This window comes from Brassica napus, chromosome A1, assembly GCF_020379485.1.
Source record: "Brassica napus cultivar Da-Ae chromosome A1, Da-Ae, whole genome shotgun sequence".
NCBI classification, from domain to species: Eukaryota; Viridiplantae; Streptophyta; class Magnoliopsida; order Brassicales; family Brassicaceae; genus Brassica; species Brassica napus.
Window position 1 is genome coordinate 4,939,199 of NC_063434.1, and position 19,913 is coordinate 4,959,111.

General features: G+C 33.7%; 5 protein-coding genes across 9 annotated transcripts; 4 read left to right on the forward strand and 1 right to left on the reverse strand.

The window, feature by feature from the left end:
- The first annotated feature begins 1,525 nt into the window (after positions 1 to 1,525).
- Positions 1,526 to 3,780, forward strand: LOC111200560 (WRKY transcription factor 28-like). The gene is made up of 3 exons (XM_022691784.2): positions 1,526 to 2,757; positions 2,872 to 3,012; positions 3,115 to 3,780. Exons 1-3 carry the CDS (start codon positions 2,345 to 2,347, stop codon positions 3,485 to 3,487), a joined length of 927 nt encoding a protein of 308 aa, XP_022547505.2. The 5' UTR covers positions 1,526 to 2,344; the 3' UTR covers positions 3,488 to 3,780.
- A 6,166-nt stretch (positions 3,781 to 9,946) lies between these two features.
- Positions 9,947 to 11,404, forward strand: LOC106357405 (probable purine permease 6). The gene is made up of 2 exons (XM_013797082.3): positions 9,947 to 10,088; positions 10,169 to 11,404. Exons 1-2 carry the CDS (start codon positions 10,040 to 10,042, stop codon positions 11,278 to 11,280), a joined length of 1,161 nt encoding a protein of 386 aa, XP_013652536.1. The 5' UTR covers positions 9,947 to 10,039; the 3' UTR covers positions 11,281 to 11,404.
- A 240-nt stretch (positions 11,405 to 11,644) lies between these two features.
- On the forward strand, positions 11,645 to 13,268 carry LOC106423472 (probable purine permease 22). Its single transcript, XM_013864280.3, has 2 exons — positions 11,645 to 12,044; positions 12,117 to 13,268. The coding sequence occupies exons 1-2, from the start codon at positions 12,014 to 12,016 to the stop codon at positions 13,196 to 13,198; spliced, it is 1,113 nt and encodes a 370-aa protein (XP_013719734.1). The 5' UTR covers positions 11,645 to 12,013; the 3' UTR covers positions 13,199 to 13,268.
- Positions 13,269 to 13,545: 277 nt separating this feature from the next.
- Positions 13,546 to 15,317, forward strand: LOC106423402 (probable purine permease 10). The gene is made up of 2 exons (XM_013864195.3): positions 13,546 to 13,755; positions 13,838 to 15,317. The coding sequence occupies exons 1-2, from the start codon at positions 13,725 to 13,727 to the stop codon at positions 14,977 to 14,979; spliced, it is 1,173 nt and encodes a 390-aa protein (XP_013719649.1). The 5' UTR covers positions 13,546 to 13,724; the 3' UTR covers positions 14,980 to 15,317.
- Positions 15,091 to 16,880, reverse strand: LOC106423574 (UDP-N-acetylglucosamine transferase subunit ALG14 homolog). 5 transcript variants are annotated; one of them, XM_013864375.3, is made up of 6 exons: positions 16,654 to 16,880; positions 16,246 to 16,468; positions 16,025 to 16,164; positions 15,798 to 15,941; positions 15,650 to 15,709; positions 15,091 to 15,518 (listed from the first exon to the last, which is right to left on the reverse strand). In XM_013864375.3, exons 2-6 carry the CDS (start codon positions 16,427 to 16,429, stop codon positions 15,342 to 15,344), a joined length of 705 nt encoding a protein of 234 aa, XP_013719829.1. In that variant the 5' UTR covers positions 16,430 to 16,468; positions 16,654 to 16,880; the 3' UTR covers positions 15,091 to 15,341. The 5 variants fall into 5 exon arrangements, with proteins under 5 accessions (XP_013719829.1, XP_013719888.1, XP_013719941.1 ...); XM_013864434.3 differs by having other exon boundaries at positions 16,246 to 16,474; positions 16,654 to 16,870; XM_013864487.3 differs by having other exon boundaries at positions 16,618 to 16,810.
- Between the last annotated feature and the right edge of the window lie 3,033 nt (positions 16,881 to 19,913).

Here is a 19,913-nt window from a genome sequence, read left to right on the forward strand (position 1 = left end):
TAAATATTTAGAATGTATAAACTGATGTTTTATATTTCTTAAAATTTTATTAACTGAAACCTAAGTTTCATATTATTAAAATGAAAAAAACAAAAATAAACTTAGGGGAATGTATTTGATCTAAAGTTTGAGGTGATTTGATTTTTAAAGTGGTTTGAAATGATTTCAATGAATTAGAGAGTTTAAAGTAATTTTTATTAAATTACTCTAGAATATGATCTAAAACCATGAGATTTGAATTTTATTTTTTTTTAACTAATAAACTTCACCCAAACATTATAAAATCACTTGAATCTCTATAATTTAAAATATTTTCAATGACAATAGATTATGAAATGTCAAAATCAGTAACAGTGAATTTCAAATAAGTTTTTAAAATTAATATTTGAATAACAATGAATTTCATTTTAATATAAATCACCTAAAACTCTCAGTTGAATATATCTTTTTAGCATGTTTATTTTAATTACAAATTTTAATTTATCAATATATAATATTTTAATCATATTATTAAGAGAAAAATAAAATAAAAATAAAATATTTGATATTTGTTGCTAGATGCAGTGTCGGATCAAACATAGTTTGGTGCAAAATTAAGCACTTCTGATTCATTTTACATCAAATTGATACTATGCAGTTCAATTGGAGACCACTAAGGAAAGAAGAAGAGAGGGCAGTCAAGCACGTGCCCAGTCATGTGTCGGCTATGGTCAAATGCCGGTGCCACTATTTACATGTGTCCGCCGAATACTGCCAAATGTATTTTTTTTCTTTTTACAAAATTTTTTAAACCAATTTTCGTTTGAATCTTTGACTGCCTCTTCCTTCGTTCTTCACACCAAGCGACCGGTGACTGACTGTCTCCGGTTCTCGGTAAGCCATAGTCTCCGCTGACTAAGGCTCCTTCAATTACGTCGAAGGTGTGAACTTTTCATATCTTACTTACTAGCCTCAATTAAAAGGCATGATGCTAAGCGAACCCAAAGATTTTGCATGTTTTATATGTTTATCGAATGTGGCAAAAACAATTAAAGAAGCTTTTGGAGAATTTTAAAGAAGGTACGAATTTTAAGACCCGAACAATTACGTACTTTTTTCGTTTAAAAATTCGTTTATTCTATATTATCTACAAAGACAGTAATATAACGTTGATAAAAAAATGTCAAAACAATCTCTTGAGAAATAAAATTTTGAAAAATAATCTAACATATTCGAAACTATGTTCTGATACAAGAGAATTCAATGAGAGATCCAGACTCGAACTATTATATAAGGACTTGCATTTTAATATGTAATTTTCCCTTTTCTGTAATATGAACTTTCCTACATAAGTATGTTTCCTCACTAGAAGCCACTTTTGCAACTCTTTTGTTTTGTCAACTTAGCTTTATATATAAAGTGCTTATTGCCAAATACTAAAAAGTCATTCAAAAGGCATATATATGATGTTATTAATTTTAATTCAAAATGACATCAGTATATATTATTCATTGAGTATGTATTTATATACTAATATAGAAGAACTAGACTAAGGGTATGAAAGGTGATCAGGGAACTGTGAGGAATAATGTATTCTCTAACGTTCCTAAAAAAATCATCATTCACAAGGAATAATAACTCCCTCTCATTCCCTTTCATTCCTTTTTTTTGTAGAGAATTTAAGAACAAAATTATTCCTTGTTAAATTTGATAAGGGAACAACTATTCCTTTTCATTTCTGATATTTTGTTCCCGTACATTCTTTTTTTATTCGTTTCTCTTGATTCCCGAATGGTCACCAGTCAGACCCTAACTTTCTTATCTTTCATTATTAGTTTTATTTTTATTTTGTCAATATTTCTTATTTATTTAATTTAAAGTTACAACGATAAAGAGAGAAAATTTAATAAAACGATGGTAATAACAAACTTAAAGTGAATATTTTAACAGAAACAAAAAATTGCAATAAAAACAAATACTATTGAGAAAAGGTTAAAAACTAAGTTAATAGTAATACTAGTAGGTTCAAAAAACTAAATAGAGAAAAATAAAATATATGAGCACGACTATGGATTCACACACGTACGTAGCATTGAAATTATATCCCAGTATAATTTTTATAAGTAACTCCTTTCTCAATCAAATTAACCAAAAGCATAGTATTATTCATTAGTCTCTTTCTCTCTCCCTCTCTCATCCTTTTTTGAGTTTCAAAATGCATAAATACGAGAAAGATAGACGAAGACCCAATTAAAGTCCAAACACAAATCTAGACCCCATACGAAAAAACCTAATCCCCAGGCTTTTCTCCTCTTTTATCTTCTTTACTACTTTCCACGTTTTTCCTCTCTCATTGTTCTTCACCATGTCTAATGAATCCAAAGATCTCTACAGCTACCAGTACCTGTCATCCTTGTCTTTGTACGAACTGATGAATCTCCCTACTTCAACTCCATCTTCTTACGGAAACAACGGTTTTGTTCCATCTTCTTACTCCTTAGCCGATTGCTTCCAAAGCTCTCCCGGAGCAGCGTACGACTCTTTACTTCATAAAACTTTAGGTGTTTCTCCCTCTTCCTCAGAGGTTTTCAACTCTTTGGTCGATCAAGAATCGAAGCACGATGTAACTAACGACGTTATCGGTGAGACTCCAACTAGGGTTTCAGCATCTTCTTCCTCTAGCGAGGCTGATCATCCCGGCGAAGATTCCGGTAAGAGCCAGAGGAAACGAGAGCTAGTTGGATATGGAGGTGAAGAAAATCGAATCTCCAAAAAAGTGTAAGTCATTTAGATTATACTTTTTTATGATGAAATAGTTTGGAAAATCAGATGATACCCTTATTTTGGAATTTAATCTAGTACGTTGTAATAATCTATGATGTATTATTTCAGTGGTAAAACGAAAAAGGAGGAGAAGAAACAAAGAGAGCCACGAGTCTCGTTTATGACTAAAAGCGAAGTTGATCATCTTGAAGATGGTTATAGATGGAGAAAGTACGGCCAAAAGGCCGTCAAAAACAGCATTTATCCAAGGTATTAATTCAATTTATTTATGCATTTGCATTTTATGGTTTCAGACATGAAATTTATATTAGTGTAGTGTAACTAATACTTTGCAAATGCAAACGAAAATAGGAGTTACTATAGATGTACAACGCAAAGGTGCAATGTGAAGAAGCGAGTGGAGAGATCGTTCCAAGATCCAACGGTTGTGATTACAACTTACGAGGGTCAACACAATCACCCGCTTCCGACTAATCTCCGGGGAAGTTCCGCCGCGGCTGCTATGTACTCCGCTGACTTCATGACTCCGGGAAGCTTCACTCATGACATGTTTCGGTCGTCTGCTTACACTAGCGGCGGTTCAGCTTTGGATTACGGATATGAACAGAGTAGTTATGGTAGTGTGAATGCAAACCCTAACGCTCATCAAGAGTATCGCCAAGGAGGTGAATATGAGCTCTTGAAGGAGATATTTCCTTCTATTTTCTTCAAGCAAGAGCCTTGATTGATCCTAGCTTGAAACTACATATATACACTTATATAGTAGTACTATATACATATATAAGAGAGAGGAGAGATAATTCCAATATATATGCAACTTAATATCTATTTTGTCTCTCTTATTTGCATGTACATATATTTTTCATGAGAGAATGAGACAGAAATTGAGCTTGGATTAGATTTAGTGATATATGTTTAATGTGTTAACAGTATATTTTCCTTGTTTGTTTGTTTTGCTGTAATATTGTAGTTCCTCTAATTTGGATGATTTTATGAGATGATATGTTATTGGGTTCAGGTTCTGTAAGGTGTACTATCATATTTAGAAGCTAAAAAGGACATACTTCTAGCTAGGATAAATCTCCCATGTTGAGAATATACTCTTATGCTTTCTGGGAAACTACATTTTAAAATTAGAAAGCTCGCAAGAGAGAAGAAATTATAATCGAAATATTTGATACCAGGGTTACATGTAAAAAAGAAGTTGTGCACGTCGAATATTTAATGGGTGTGAACAAGTGAATATTAAGCAAAACAAGTTGAGTTCGTCCTTGTGTCTTAAAGAGAGAATGGACCCAAGAAAGATTTGACTGCTTCTGCTTTCTATCTTATCAACACACATGGAAACATAGACTGTGGACCAGCAGAATTACCCCTACCAATAGAACTGAAAATAATATTTATATTCCATAATCCTATAAAATAAGAAGAAAATTAATTATTTGGAAAGACATAAAATTTTCAAAAAGAAAGGAAATTGCTCACAGTACTGGGCAAGTGAATTATTTGTTACGTGGGATGAAAAGTCATTTCAAGGTAATTGTAGTTAACGGTCTGATTTAATAACATATGCCCAAACAAAATGTTAGCTAGGGAGAAAACTCATACGTCAGTGATAATGTATGTCCGTGCGACCGCAATCCTTTCACTATCGGCGTAAGACGGTCTCAATGAGAACATATAGTGTTAGGAGTGAATCCGATCACTCCCTTGATACCTTAGAACAGAAGATTTATTTGATGTCAATTAAGATCTCTCCTTTAAGGTAAAAGAGTTTGTTGAACAACAAACTAAAAAAAAAAAAAAAACAAAAACAAGTTGCTGCAATTTTCTATTTCTATTCATTCTCTTTCCAACTCATACTTAAATACAAAATTAAAGAAATAAACTATTACTACGTGAAACGTGGTTAATCAACACACGTCTCAACCTAATGAAACAGAATCCCACTAACTAAAAAACAATATGGAAACTAAAACTTTTTTAAGATTGATTTAGTTTTCATGGAGATGCCCATGTTCACTTCTTGCTCAAGTAGTATCTCTTCATATAGATCGTGAAAATTCTATGCGCTTTGGTTGAGCCTGGGGTGAATTTGAGAAAACCAGTTACCAATATAAAGAGTATATATGGAACTCTGGACTATCAATATAATCTTTTAGCTTTCATTCGGAGACTTACTTTGGAACATGACATGCATTCAAGGGTGGCATTTATTTAGATACTGCTCTAGATTCGAGATGGATTGCTATCTTTGTCAGCATATAAATGTATTTTCTGACGACAACAATTTCTGACAATTTCTTTTTTGCTTTTAAGCCGATCACCGAATCAGCGTATATATATATATGTGGATTTGGAAGCGCATTTATGTCATATACCAAAGTCACTAAATGCAAGAAATACTTTTATGATTAAGGCGAGCATCATAAGATCATGTGGCTTCTCAATTCTAACATTCGACCTCCGATGTAACTTCGTTTTCCTATTTTCAAATTTATGTCGATTTTGAAGTTAAACTGATGTCTAATCGCTAGTCTGTCATCATGATCTTGTAACATCCCGAGTTGTGATATGTGAAAAGGCTTAAGAGAATTGATTTGGCTACCTATGTCACCAAAGTTGACTTATCTTTTCCGGAGCACATCCTGAAAGAACTCCAGAGTTAAGCGTGCTTGAGCTGGAGTAGTGGAAGGATGGGTGACCTATCGGGAAGTGATTCGCGATAGCGTGCGAGTGAGGCCAAAGCACGGGGAAAGGTCGGGTGGTGATTGCAGGGTCAGTAAACAATGATTTCGAGCCTTTGGAATATTAACGGACCGACCGTCAGACGGGATGGGGCCCACGGGCCGAGAGAGCGGGCGTGGATGGCCCATTAGCCGTGGGCGGGTCGGGGCTTTATAAGTGGTATCAGAGCTGGTTAGCCATCTCAGTTCCGACCTGAGAGGCGTCTTGAGACCTGTCGGGGGGCGCAACGAGGACGTTGCGTTCTTTGAGAGGGGGTGAATTGTAACATCCCGAGTTGTGATATGTGAAAAGGCTTAAAAGAATTGATTTGGCTACCTATGTCACCAAAGTTGACTTACCTTTTCCGGAGCACATCCTGAAAGAACTCCAGAGTTAAGCGTGCTTGAGCTGGAGTAGTGGAAGGATGGGTGACCTATCGGGAAGTGATTCGCGATAGCGTGCGAATGAGGCCAAAGCACGGGAAAAGGTCGGGTGGTGATTGCAGGGTCAGTAAACAATGATTTGGAGCCTTTGGAATATTAACGAACCGACCGTCAGACGGGATGGAGCCCACGGGCCGAGAGAGCGGGCGTGGATGGCCCATTAGCCATGGGCGGGTCGGGCTTTATAGATCCATTATTCACTTTGCATATAATCAATTCAAATACATTAGCTTTGTGGAATACGTTTATACTTTAGTAATATATACCACTCAAGTTTTGAGATAAATCACCTTTAAAATTAATTTGGAGTTTTAGTTTAAAATGTTTTGAACATTCGATCAAAAGAGCCATAGAATGACGGTTAACATATAATTCGTCTAAAGATCAAGTAAGTTACTAAAATATGTTATATATGTTTAACATAAACAAACATAAAAGGAAATCGTATATATGTTCTACATATGACCAATCTTGTAGATGTTTTGAGTGAGAATGATTTGGCCTGCATAGATTTAGAAATGATGAATCAAGTCCAATCATATCTGGAATATAAGGAAAATCCATTTGACATATCACATATCTACATTAGTTAAAACATTTATTTAGTAAGTTTGGTTATATATTTAAACTTTATGATACAAACAAATGTCTTGATAATGATATTTTTTTCTTTTCGGGGTCAACATCAAATTTACCTAACAAAAACAAAAAGATGCCATAATTTTAGAATGAGAAGCGAATCACGTAATTGCCAAACCCCCTAGACCCTAGTACCTAGACAATTACAGTGACACGGAGAGAGATACATACACTATGCAAATCAGTTGTCCAAAAAAACTATACAAATCTAGAACGCTCCTTCAAAACCACTAACGAATTTTTGATATAACAAATAAATTAATAATAAGCTTTTGATCTAAATAAAAATATAACAAGTTCTGCCAAGTCGTATCAAGAATTTAAATATTACTAATCTACAGAGAATCACATGGTTCAAATATGTCTTTAGATGGACCGTATAAAAATATTATCGTAAGACATCAGAACCGTTTTCGACTTACAAGCTACAAATGACCGTAACAAAATTCCACATCAAAAAATAATATTAAATAATATATAAAAGACTAAATTCCATATATCAATCCATCTAATATTAATTAAAATTATCCATGTATTACTAATTATCTATGAAAATTTAAAATATTTTGCCATCAAAGAAATTTTACCTTTTGATCAACATTCTGTTAGTTTTACATTTGTTACATACTTAGACCATTTTTTTTTTGTATTTGGATGCATCATCAGAATACAACATATGAATGTTGCATTCAAATATGTTTGTTTTTATAATTAGTATTGTATATACATACAACAAACATCATGATGCTAAATTGTTTGTTTTTTATTTTATAATAGCATTTGAGTGTTACTAGTTAAAAAATGAAAGACATAATTTATATTATTGATAATAAATTCATTATTGTATTTGAATAATATTTAAAATTAAATTAAAATTAAATTAAAATTAAATTTGTTAGAAAACTAATTATTATATTCGAAATTTCCAGAAACTTTTTAAATAATAATTAATTAAAACTTACATTTTATAACTTAAGGTTTTGGTGGGTAATTTTTGCGAATTTTTTGAGAAAATGTGATTTTGCATTTCTAAATAAAACACAAATTTGCAGTTTTGATATAAAAAAAACATCCTTTTGTGATTTTGATGATAAAATCCATTTTTCGTGATTTGGTGTAAAACATGGTTTTGTAGTTTGGCGGATAGTTTGATTTTATAATTTTAGAAGGATTGCATGATTTTTTATTTTTTTGTGATTTTGACAAGAAAATCCAATTTGACAGTTTGGTTGAGAAACTCTAATTTTGTTTGTTATGGTGAAAAAAATTGACAAGAAAAATTTGATTTTACTGTTTGGTGAAAAATCATGGTTTTGGGCAATAACTTGAATTTACTATTTTGACAAAAAAAATTGATTTTATAGTTTCGGTAAAAAAATTCGATTTTGTAGTTTTGACGAAAAAAACTTAATTTTATGGGTTTGACGTGAAAACATAATTTTGTATTTTTGGATAAAAACTTGATTTTATGGTTTTGACGAAAAAATGATTTTTTAATTTTGGCAAAAAACTTGATTTTACGGGTTTAACAGAAAAATATTATTTTACAACTTATATTTAATAATAAAAATAATTAACATAAACCTAGTTACTTTTATATTTGTATAGATGTTATTTAAATATTTTGGATTCTGAGATTAAAATTTTGCATTCAAACTCTACATTTTTTTTCATATGAAATATCTAGTTTTTAAATGTTATGAATTTTGCATCCATATACATTATTTAGATACATATAAAATCGTGTCCAATTGAATAATATTTAAGCATTTGCATATAGATGCAACATCTGACATAGAAACAAATGAATCTGTACAAATAGTTTTAACAAAAGTATATACTGTATATACCAAACTTTTCTATTCTATTTTTTAAATCATGAACTAATGTGGAAAATATGTTACACTTTCAACTATATAAAATTATTTTAAGATTTTAATAATAATTATATGTATAATTTAATTAAATATGCAGCCAAATCTATATGTTATCTTATTATGTAAGAAGTCAAATTTTTATAAATGATATACTAATTTCATTAATAAATTTGAAATCATAATTTTTTTTTAGAATGAATGTAGTGACAATACATAAATAAATATGTAAACAATCAGTTTTCAATTAAGTCTAAAAGTAATTTAAAGAGCATATGTCGTAATAAATTTCAAGTTATGTCAAATTTTTTGATAAGCTATTTTTTTCTTCTCAGAATGAAATGATGATAGGTGATTTTTTTGTTAAAATTACATTTCGAATGATGTTTGAAAGAATGTACAATATGGAACAAAATATGTCCCTTCTTTTATTAGCATAGATCTAAAGTCCATTAGCATAGATCTAAAGTCCATTAGCATAGTTCCTTGGTGTTGATTCTCAGAGCTTGAAGTTTGTGGGGATGAACAGAACAATAGTAAGAAGGATGAGCTCAGTGAACAGCAAGTTCTTTCACATAGCATTAGTAGAATGTAGAGACTTCAAAGGCACAAGACTCAACATTACTGGTGCTTCTGATAGTCCTAACTCTGATGGTACCCACATTGTGTCTATAGGACAAGGAAATTTTCAGATCACAATCGCAAGTATCAAATGTGGACCAGGTCACGGTATCAGGTAAATCATCATGAAATGTAGCAATATCTCCCTTTTTGTAAATGTAGCAAGAACAAACCGCCTTGATCTGATTGGCATTGAATGTGTTACTTAAGATTTGTTACTGAAATGGCTCCGAGAGCATGGTTCTGATTCAGTTTCTTGTTGTCGGTAGCATCTAAGGTGAAGCTGAGTGAGATATACTTCAAGAACATAAGAGGAACTTCATCTTCAAGAGTCGCGGTGCAGCTGCGTTGTAGCAAAGGAATGCCATATAAGAAAGTGTACTTAATTAGAGAATGTTCATCTTTATCTTTCTTCTTCTCGTGGAGGGAGTGGAGAAAAGCAGACCAGAAACAGAGGAATTGAAGCTGTCTCTTCTTCTTGTAGATACGTTATAGCTAAATACATTGGGACTCAAAGCCCACCTCCATGTCACTAATTTTTATTACCATCACGCATGAACATTTTCTTGTTATTTAACTTCTATGCTTTGTTATGGCCTCTTGTCACAAGTTTTCTTCATAATGGGTCATATACCGTTGGAGAATTTTTTTAGATAATCTGATTCCATTTTCAAAAAAAAGTTCTTGGCTAACTTAAAGATAAATGACAAGAAAATACTTGTTAGGTAAAAAAATTGGTTAGGTTAAAGATGGAATGCGAAATCATTGGGGGGGAAATGCATCATGTCAAGAGTGCATCTAACAAATTTTATCCATATAATAATTATTTTACTAACCAATATATTAATATGAGTAAATAATAAGATTGCTTACAACAATAATATATGCATACGCATTTGCCTATATATAAGCAATTAAGGACACATCATCTTTGTTTGTTCCCTGAGATATTGCTCCCTCCTGGTTGCTAAGATGGAAGTAGAATCAGAAACTCAAGAACTGCATATTCATGTCAACGGCGGTAAGTAGTTTAACCACTTGTTCTGTTTCGTGTGTTCTTGTTTTACTTATGTTATTATCCTGTTTTCATGTGTTGATCAGAACCTGAAAGGAAATCTTCAACAGAACAGAGGAGTCACAACTACTCATGGAGGTTAAGAGTGTCTCTCTACGTCATTCTCCTCTTAGCTGGAGAGACAATAGCCACTCTCTTAGGTAGACTTTACTACGACAAAGGTGGCAACAGTATATGGCTCGAGACCTTAGTTCAGCTAGTTGGGTTTCCTTTAACCCTTCCTTGCTATTATTACATAAAGCCTGACTCGTCTTCCAAAACTAATAACTTAACCAATAAAACAACAACTTCCTTCTTGACACTTCCTTTGGTTTACATTGGACTTGGCTTGCTTGCTGCTGGTCACAGTGTCCTGTATTCCTTTGGATTACTCTACCTTCCTGTCTCAACTTTCTCTTTGATCTCCGCGTCTCAGTTAGCTTTTAATGCTGTCTTCTCTTACTTCCTTAACTCACAGAAGTTCACACCATGTATACTCAACTCACTTGTTCTCTTGACCACATCTTCTACACTTCTTGTCATCCAACCTGAGTCTGAATCTTCTACTTCAAACCCATCGTCCAAATACAATTATGTGATTGGATACATCTGTGCCATCGGTAGCTCAGCTGGTTATTCTCTAGTGCTCTCTTTAACAGATTATGCGTTCGAAAAGATTCTGAAGAAATACACTTTCAAGGCTATTTTGGACATGGTCACGTATCAGTCTTTGGTAGCTACTTGTGCAGTTGTGGTTGGACTCTTTGTAAGTGGTGGGTGGAAAATGCTTAGGACGGAGATGGAAGAGTTTAGGCTAGGGAAAAACTCTTACATTTTGATAAATATTGGTGCAGTGATATCTTGGCAAGCTTGTTGGATTGGTAGTGTGGGTTTGATTCTTGAGGTTTCGTCGCTTTTCTCAAACGTGATAAGCACTCTTTGTTTACCTGTTGTTCCTGTTCTTGCTGTTGTCTTCTTCCGAGATGAGATGAGTGGAATCAAGTTGATTGCAATGTTTTTGGCTATCTGGGGGTTTGTTTCTTATGCTTACCAGCATTATGTTGATGATCCAAAACAAGAAGAAGAGCAAGAGATTCCTCAAGGTGAAGAGGAAGAAAAAGAAACACAAGAAGAGAAGAGTAACAACATTAAGGACTAGACAGAGATCCAAGATCTAAGGTTTTATAAATTTTAATAACTAAACCCGTTGTGGGATGTAACAAATCTCCTACAATAAATGATATCACTATTTGACCAAAATAAAAAAAAAAGATATATCTGTTTGGCTAAATATTAATCTATTTGTATATAAAATGCAACCAAACCCACACCACAAAAAGAGAGTGGAGAGATTGATTCCAAAGATGCTCTGAAGATAAACGACCCTTACTTGAGGTATAAACAAAGAAGTCATACCCACTTGACAGAAACTTTTTGATTACTGAAGTAGCTATCGCTCTTCTCTTATGTTATCAGAATGCTTCCACTCACTCAGTTGATTATTTTGGCCATTTGGGCTTAGCTTCTTATGCTTTGTAAAAAAAACAACAGTCATATTTAGGCTTGGACAAAGATCCAAGAACATTGCAAAACCTTTATAAGTTATAGCCAGTTGCATCTAAATTAAACAGTTATATATAGTAGACACACCCCAAGAACATTGAAAACTTTTAAAATGTCAAGTGTGCTCAAGGCCACCATGTATTCTTGTATACTTTGTTAACGTCTGAGTCCACTTCAAAAGATGCTAAAGAATAACAAAAGAAATTGAAGTAAAAAGTTATTTAAGATTGGAACTCCGTGCCCAGCCTATATTAACAACCTTACCATTAAGGGTCCCAAGAAAACTCAAAGTCAACGCTAAGCAAAAAGTTTTGTTCTTAAGAGCTCTCATGGAAAGATCTCAAGAACTCAATGTCAACGGTAAGCATAAAAAAACATCTAATATTGTAGATTCTTTTTAAATGCATCTGAAAATATGTTATATCATTTCAGATGACCAGAACTTAGAAGCAAACCTAATAGACCATGAGGTAAATGACTCATCCTCGGTACCTCAAACCAAGAACTACAAGAAGTGGCTCAGAATCTCCATTTATGTATTCCTTGTCCTCACCTGCCAAGCACTTTCTACAATACTGGGCAGATTGTATTATGAAAACGGTGGAAAGAGCACATGGATGGTAACAGTTCTCCAACGCATAGGCTTCCCTCTTTTGTTTCTATACAAATTCTTTTCACTAAACAAACAACAGGAGAAAACAGATCCAAGTTTCATAAACACCACTCTTGGATTAGCTTACATATGTCTTGGCCTCTTAGCATCTGCCATCAGTTACATGTCTTCAGTGGGGTTGCTCTACTTACCAGTTTCTACTTTCTCCCTCATCTTCGCCTCGCAGTTAGCCTTCACAGCCTTATTCTCCTACGTCCTCAACTCTCAAAAGTTCACTCCTTACATTGTCAACTCTCTCTTTCTCCTTACTGTTTCCTCTGCACTCCTTGTGTTCAACAACGAGTCTCAAAACATAAGAAATGTCTCAAGAGTAGAGTATGCCTTAGGTTTCATATGCACCATCAGTGCCTCTGCTGGGATCGGACTGATTTTATCGCTGGTACAACTAATCATCACAAAAGTTTTGAAGAAACCTTCGTTCTCAGCAGTCATGGACATGGCTATCTACCAGACACTAGTCTCATGCTGTGTGGTTCTGATAGGGCTTTTCGCTAGTGGGGAGTGGAAACTTATAGCAAGCGAGATGCGAAACTACAGGCTCGGTAAGGTGTCATACGTTAGGACTTTGTCCTCAGCTGCTGTTTCCTCGCAAGTCTACACTATTGGTGCTGTGGGATTGATCTTTGAGTCATCTTCTGTGTTCTCCAATACGGTAACTGCTGTGGGGTTGCCTATAGTTCCAGTTGTAGCAGTGATAGTTTTCCATGATAAGATGGATGCATTCAAGATCTTCTCCATTACTTTAGCTATATGGGGCTTCCTTTCATTTGTCTATCAGCATTACCTCGACGAAAAGAAGTTGAAGACTTTCCACCATGTTGAGGAAGATACACAAGTCTGAATGTGAAAAGTATGTGTTCCTAAAACCACATGTCTCATCATAAGAGAAAGATAGTCACACGGAACAAGCAACCATAGAGACAAAAGAAGTCTTGAATATATTCAACCTGAAAAGGCCACACAACTTGTGTGTGTATGCGTGTAACTTTTGCATGTTGTGCTTGCGTAATGTTGATGTTTCTCCACTAAACAGGCAAAAGAAAAACTTTCTGAATGAATATTGGCTACACATTATATTCCTCCTTGACTTAACTCATATCTTAGTCAACAATAATGGCATCTTGAAAAATTAACAAGATAAGAGATATTTATAGCTGTGCATTCACTAAATGTGGGGGCCAAGTTGCAATGAAAATTTAACCGTTCACCGACTCCTAATCTCTGAATATATATATTATATATAGCTATATCATTTGGTAGCATATAAGCTACCAAGAGACCTTGATAATAAGATCATACCTTATACTTATAATTTGTTCAGAACCTCCTCCTTGTGCATCTCCAAGGAGGTATATACTACATCCACCATGAATGGTGATCAAGAACTTCAAGTCATCGGTGAGTAAACATAAGAAAAAGATGATTTATACATAAAACTGTAAGCTAATTTTTGGTGTTGTCTTCTTCCCTAACTTACCAGTTCAGCAGGGAAAAGAACCAAACACAACAGTACAAGAAGAAAGAAACCAAACAGGAGTAACTCACTCAAAGACATACAAACGGTGGCTCCGGGTGGCGGTCTACACATTCTTTGTCATCTCAGGACAATCAGTTGCTACAATTCTAGGCAGAATATACTATGACAACGGAGGAAACAGCAAATGGCTAGCAACGGTAGTTCAACTCGTAGGCTTCCCTGTTCTGCTTCCATATTATCTCTTGTCAATCAAAACACATACAACAACTAATATAGATGGCAAAGCAGCCTCACTTAGGAACCGTGTATTGGTTTACGTAGTTCTTGGAGTTATTGTAGGAGCAGATTGCTATCTATACTCTATAGGACTCCTTTACCTACCTGTTTCAACCTATTCACTCATCTGTGCATCTCAATTAGCTTTCAACGCTTTCTTCTCTTATTTCCTCAACTCACAGAAGCTCACTCCCATCATTTTGAATTCTCTTTTGCTCCTAACTATATCCTCCACCCTCCTCGCCTTCAATAACGAGGATTCAAACTCTCAGAAAGTTACAAAAGCACAGTATGTCACAAGCTTCTTATGCACCATTGGCGCCTCTGCTGGATTTGGTCTAGTCTTATCCTTACAACAGCTAGCCTTCCGTAGAGTACTAAAGAGGCAGACCTTCACAGAAGTTATGGATATGATCATCTACATGAGTCTAGTGGCCAGTTGTGTTAGCTTGGTGGGGCTTTTCGCTAGCAGCGAGTGGAAAACTCTGAGCAGTGAGATGGACAATTATAAGCTTGGGAAGGTTTCTTACGTTATGAACCTAGTGTGGACAGCTATTACCTGGCAAGTATTCAACATCGGCGGCACGGGGCTGATCTTCGAGCTTTCCTCTCTGTTCTCAAATGCTATAAGCGTCTTGGGGCTGCCTGTGGTTCCTATCATGGCTGTCATCATTTTCCGGGACAAAATGAATGGGTTGAAGGTGATTTCTATGATCTTGGCTATTTGGGGTTTCATGTCCTATGTCTACCAACACTATCTTGATGACAAAAGCTTGAAGAGAAGTGTTGGAATCCAAAGAGTAGAATCCTCTGTCCCACCAGAAGCAGAAGGGTCAAATGTGCAGAAGATAGAGACTTCAGCAAGCTGATTAAGTACTTATAATGAAGAATTAAACATACTACATTTGTTATGCAACTCAAGTGAAGTCACACACCTAGTAGATGCTTTTCTCTTTTGCCTTGTTGTAACAGTTAGTAAGTTTTAAAGAAAATAGTGAGCTACTGTGATTTAGTTTTCAAGAAAACTAACCAAATCACATTGTAAGCCTAACCAAATCACATTGTAAGCTCAACAGCTTCAGAACAAGCTGATTACAAAACTTCAGTAACTGATACTTTTGTTCAGAGCAACCAAAGACTAGTAGTAGTATTGTATATTAAGAGAGGGTGTAAACTTTGTCTAAGTTATTGTAATACAATCTATGTATAAGGATAGTTCCCAAAAATCAGCTTACATCAGGCACCCAACGTAGTGAGCCCGAGGATAGTTCTTTTGCAGTTGTGGCCATTGAACAAAGAACTGATCAGCTATCCTTAACTTGTAAAGCAGCAATCCACTTAACGAGAGCTTCCTAACTCTTGCTACACTCTCAACATAAAAGATCGATGACCATCTGATTCCCACCACCTGCAATCAAATAAAGAAACAAGCACTTGATGAAAATTCTACAGATAAGAAGAATCACATCCAAAACACAGGTGGTCCATTCAAGGTGGTCATACACAAAGTAGAGTGATAGACTTCAGAAGTGGGTATACCTTGAACAAGAAAGCGATCACACAGAGAGGAATACATGTCCCAGGACCATTACAAAGAATCTGAAAAACTTTCAACCACATTTAGTTTTATGAAGCCTTAAGATAATAAGAAAACAATGAGATTAAAAAAAAAAAGAAGAAGCTATACCACTTGGGGTCTGATCCGGATCATTAGCCAGAGAGCGTGAACAGTGGCAAGAATGGTAGTCCAAACAGAAGTCACATAAGACTGACCAACTTCTCTACTCCGGTAAATTTGCGTGTATTGTAAGGAAGCTTCCTTAGCAACAGGCTATGTCACAAAACATAATCAGCAACAATAAGTTGACGAATCATCCAGTTTCATGCTGAAAAATCAGCAAACAACCAATATACCTTGTCAGCTAGAGAGTGTTCAAAGGAACGAGCTTTGTGGAGACTCATGTGATCAGTAGCTGCAGCGATGTAAAACCTGGGGGTGAATCTGTCCATGCGCAAAACAGAGAGGAGACTCAACATCTCTGCCGTGTGTCCCCCTACATAACAACATTTTCATCTAATCAATGAGCACATACATTTAACTGAATATGACAAAATAAGTAATGACTGTTTCTTACCAGAACCAAGAACAATAAGAGTAGTAAACGATCGTGAAGCTCCTTTGGGAAAGGGTTTGCCACACTGGTACATAACATATAGTACACGGACCACTAGAACAATCACCAAAATAAGCATGAAGGAACTGATGCTGCTAAATCTTGAGAGCATCTTGGAGTAAAAGCAGCAGTGGTGTTCCTCCATGTTATAACTCTCTTCTCCTTCAGTGAGATCTCTCTATGTCTAAAGCTTATGAATCAAAATCAAACATTTAGAAACAACACAAAAGAAAAGCAGATTGGTCTTAGAGAAATTAGAAAAAGGATTCAACTTTGAGCTTAGATTCGCGATTCAAACTCAAACCAACATGAATAAAAAAACGAATATACTACCGTTCAACGGGGGAGGAAGAAGAAGAAGAAGCTCACCGGCGACGGTGACGGAATCGGAAAGGATTGGAGTTGATTTTACATTGGTCACAGCCCTGTCTCTTTATTTTTCTTACGTTGGATTTGGGTATTGCTTAGAAGACACGTGACGTAAGCACGTGACTTATCTTGGTTTAATTCGGTTTTTAGCTGAAAAGAAAACGAAAGTTCAGAACCGGGTTTAAATTGCGCGTTGGGGCGAGCATTTTTAATCACCACTCACAAAGCATGAAGAACAAAGAAGAGATTCGGTTTCCTATTCTCATTTTTATACCATATCTATAAACTCTCTAACAAACACATGGCCCCAATAATAGACATGCACGTGTGAAATGTTGGATAAGCTTCAATGAAGATTATTCGTTAAGATAAGTAGAATAACATAGGAAAAATTGTTTTTTAGAGCAAAAAAATGGTAACTATGTCCCTTTATACTAATCTATACTACTTTATGTTCCATTAGACTAATTTTTTTCAAAATGGCAGTAATGCCCTTAAAGTTGTAATTTTTTATTTCTTTTTCGTTTTTTTTATTTTTTTGTTCCTTTTTCGTTTTTTTATTTTTTTTAAAAAAAATCAATTTTTTTTTTCAAAATATAAAAGTGAATATTCCCAAATATTTTGTTTTCATATTTTTAGGAACTGATTTCTTATCCGTAGAATACAACTAATATGTAGAAATTGGTTTTTACAGTTTTTTAGAATTGTAGTAATGTTTAGATTTTGATTTCTACATGTTTTAGATTTATAGTAAATCTGTAGAAGTCGGTTTCTACGTGTTTTAGATTTATATTAATGTGTAGATTTTGATTTCTAAAGAGTTTAGAACGATAGGTTAAGCGCGGAATGTGTATTCTAAATATTTTTAGAATACTCCTATTTACGTAGATCACGTATTCTAAACATTGTAGATTCAATGAAAAAAGTGGATTTCGTTTTCTACTTCGTAGAAAGTCATTTCTACTTTATTTAGAACATAATATGAAATTTATAATTTTAACTTTTTTATAACTGGAAAAAATATCACTAAGTTCATATAGGTATTTTATCAAAAGTTACTATTTTTCCAAATTTTTTTTGTTTGTAAAATTATTTATTAAATTTATTTTCAAAAATATTAAAGGGTGTTATAGGAAAATATGACACAAAATATAGATTAGTCTAAAGGGACATAGTTACCATTTTTTTGCTCTAAAGGGAAAAAACTGTTTAGACTGTTTAGAGCAAAAAAATGGTAACTATGTCCCTTTAGACTAATCTATATTTTGTGTCATATTTTCCTATAACACCCTTTAATATTTTTGAAAATAAATTTAATAAATAATTTTACAAACAAAAAAATTTGGAAAAATAGTAACTTTTGATAAAATACCTATATGAACTTAGTGATATTTTTTCCAGTTATAAAAAAGTTAAAATTATAAATTTCATATTATGTTCTAAATAAAGTAGAAATGACTTTCTACGAAGTAGAAAACGAAATCCACTTTTTTCATTGAATCTACAATGTTTAGAATACGTGATCTACGTAAATAGGAGTATTCTAAAAATATTTAGAATACACATTCCGCGCTTAACCTATCGTTCTAAACTCTTTAGAAATCAAAATCTACACATTAATATAAATCTAAAACACGTAGAAACCGACTTCTACAGATTTACTATAAATCTAAAACATGTAGAAATCAAAATCTAAACATTACTACAATTCTAAAAAACTGTAAAAACCAATTTCTACATATTAGTTGTATTATACGGATAAGAAATCAGTTCCTAAAAATATGAAAACAAAATATTTGGGAATATTCACTTTTATATTTTGAAAAAAAAAATTGATTTTTAAAAAAAAAAATAAAAAAACGAAAAAGGAACAAAAAAAATAAAAAAAAAAACGAAAAAGAAATAAAAAATTACAACTTTAAGGGCATTACTGCCATTTTGAAAAAAAATTAGTCTAATGGGACATAAAATAGTATAGATTAGTATAAAGGGACATAGTTACCATTTTTTTGCTCTAAAAAAATAATTTTCCCAATCTAATCATAGTGATTAAACTAGGTTGACTATAAAAATAAATAACAGGTTGTGAGCATGGTAGTTGCTCAATTGTTTTGATTGAGTTTTTAACACTTAAATGAAATAGGTAGATTTGGGGTTTCTATTCAGGTAATCGGGATTATAATCCTATAAATGCTTGATAGTTGTATGCATGATATTATAAAGCTTAAACTTTTGTGAACAAACCGATCGGCGTTCGCTTTCTAGGTTTGTTTATTAACCAGATAGTGTCGATTGATGATTCTAGAAGAATATCAATCGATGCACTTTTTTCTCCGTCAATTGATTATTCTATAGGAATATCAATCGACACGTTCTTAGTCAAGCTGGTGCGCAGATTGAATGGTGCTCGCTATGCTTCCTAAATCGGCTTTCGCCTTACTAAAGCAATCCTAGTTCAATTAGGACGGATTCAGGGTGAGACTCAAGTGTTCACTTGATCCTACAACTCATAGGTCAAGTTCTAGGTAGCTAATCTAGAAATAGACATTAATGACAATTCTATTGATGAATATCACGACTACCAATCTATAGTTGAGGTTAATCTCTCATAACATATTTAAACCTTAAACCTAACAGAAAACTACTCAGACATAGCCAACCAATCCATAGCAACAATAAAGTATAAAACTGCATAGATAAATAGATAGATAATAATGGAGTTCCAATAAATCGTTAAAGATGGAAACAGAGGCCACTCACTGGATTTTGACTATTCGGTACAATAAATCGTTAAAGATGCAAATGGTGGATTTAACATAACTAAACACTATTATTCAGATTAATTGGCAGATAATAATAATAAAATTTTATGTAAGCTCAATAAAAAAAAAAAAGAATTGGGGACCCATTTGGTTTTTACTAAAAAACATGATATAGTTGTAGTAATCATTTTTGTTGATGAGTTTCACAAAGTTTCCATGTGTGACGTTTATACTTCGTATATATGTTAATAATTTGTCTTTCGAAAGTTATAAATATTAGCTTTATAATCTTAAAATTTTATCAAAAAAATTTGTTTTCCATAAAAATATGTAAATTACTATTAAAGTGGACTATCCTCTTAAATAAAGCAAAAAGAAAAATAAACTCAAGAAAGATGAAAGAGTTTTTTGCGTTGTTGAACAAGATTGCTGATTCAATAGCCAAAAAGGCTCTTTCTTCTTCTTTGTTTGTGTAATGGATCCTGGAATTGGGCCACC

Excerpts from the sequence above, each read along its gene's own strand:
- LOC111200560 (XM_022691784.2), top strand. The coding sequence starts at position 2,345 with ATGTCTAATGAATCCAAAGATCTCTACAGCTACCAGTACCTGTCATCC. Across the intron at positions 2,758-2,871 it reads AATCGAATCTCCAAAAAAGT|TGGTAAAACGAAAAAGGAGG; the intron begins GTAAGTCATTTA and ends GTATTATTTCAG. Across the intron at positions 3,013-3,114 it reads AAAAACAGCATTTATCCAAG|GAGTTACTATAGATGTACAA; the intron begins GTATTAATTCAA and ends AAACGAAAATAG.
- LOC106423574 (XM_013864375.3), bottom strand. The coding sequence starts at position 16,429 with ATGGAGGAACACCACTGCTGCTTTTACTCCAAGATGCTCTCAAGATTT. Across the intron at positions 15,942-16,024 it reads AACACTCTCTAGCTGACAAG|CCTGTTGCTAAGGAAGCTTC; the intron begins GTATATTGGTTG and ends TTTGTGACATAG. Across the intron at positions 15,710-15,797 it reads TCCGGATCAGACCCCAAGTG|ATTCTTTGTAATGGTCCTGG; the intron begins GTATAGCTTCTT and ends AAAGTTTTTCAG.
- LOC106423402 (XM_013864195.3), top strand. The coding sequence starts at position 13,725 with ATGAATGGTGATCAAGAACTTCAAGTCATCG. Across the intron at positions 13,756-13,837 it reads TCAAGAACTTCAAGTCATCG|TTCAGCAGGGAAAAGAACCA; the intron begins GTGAGTAAACAT and ends CTAACTTACCAG.
- LOC106423472 (XM_013864280.3), top strand. The coding sequence starts at position 12,014 with ATGGAAAGATCTCAAGAACTCAATGTCAACG. Across the intron at positions 12,045-12,116 it reads TCAAGAACTCAATGTCAACG|ATGACCAGAACTTAGAAGCA; the intron begins GTAAGCATAAAA and ends ATATCATTTCAG.
- LOC106357405 (XM_013797082.3), top strand. The coding sequence starts at position 10,040 with ATGGAAGTAGAATCAGAAACTCAAGAACTGCATATTCATGTCAACGGC. Across the intron at positions 10,089-10,168 it reads GCATATTCATGTCAACGGCG|AACCTGAAAGGAAATCTTCA; the intron begins GTAAGTAGTTTA and ends TGTGTTGATCAG.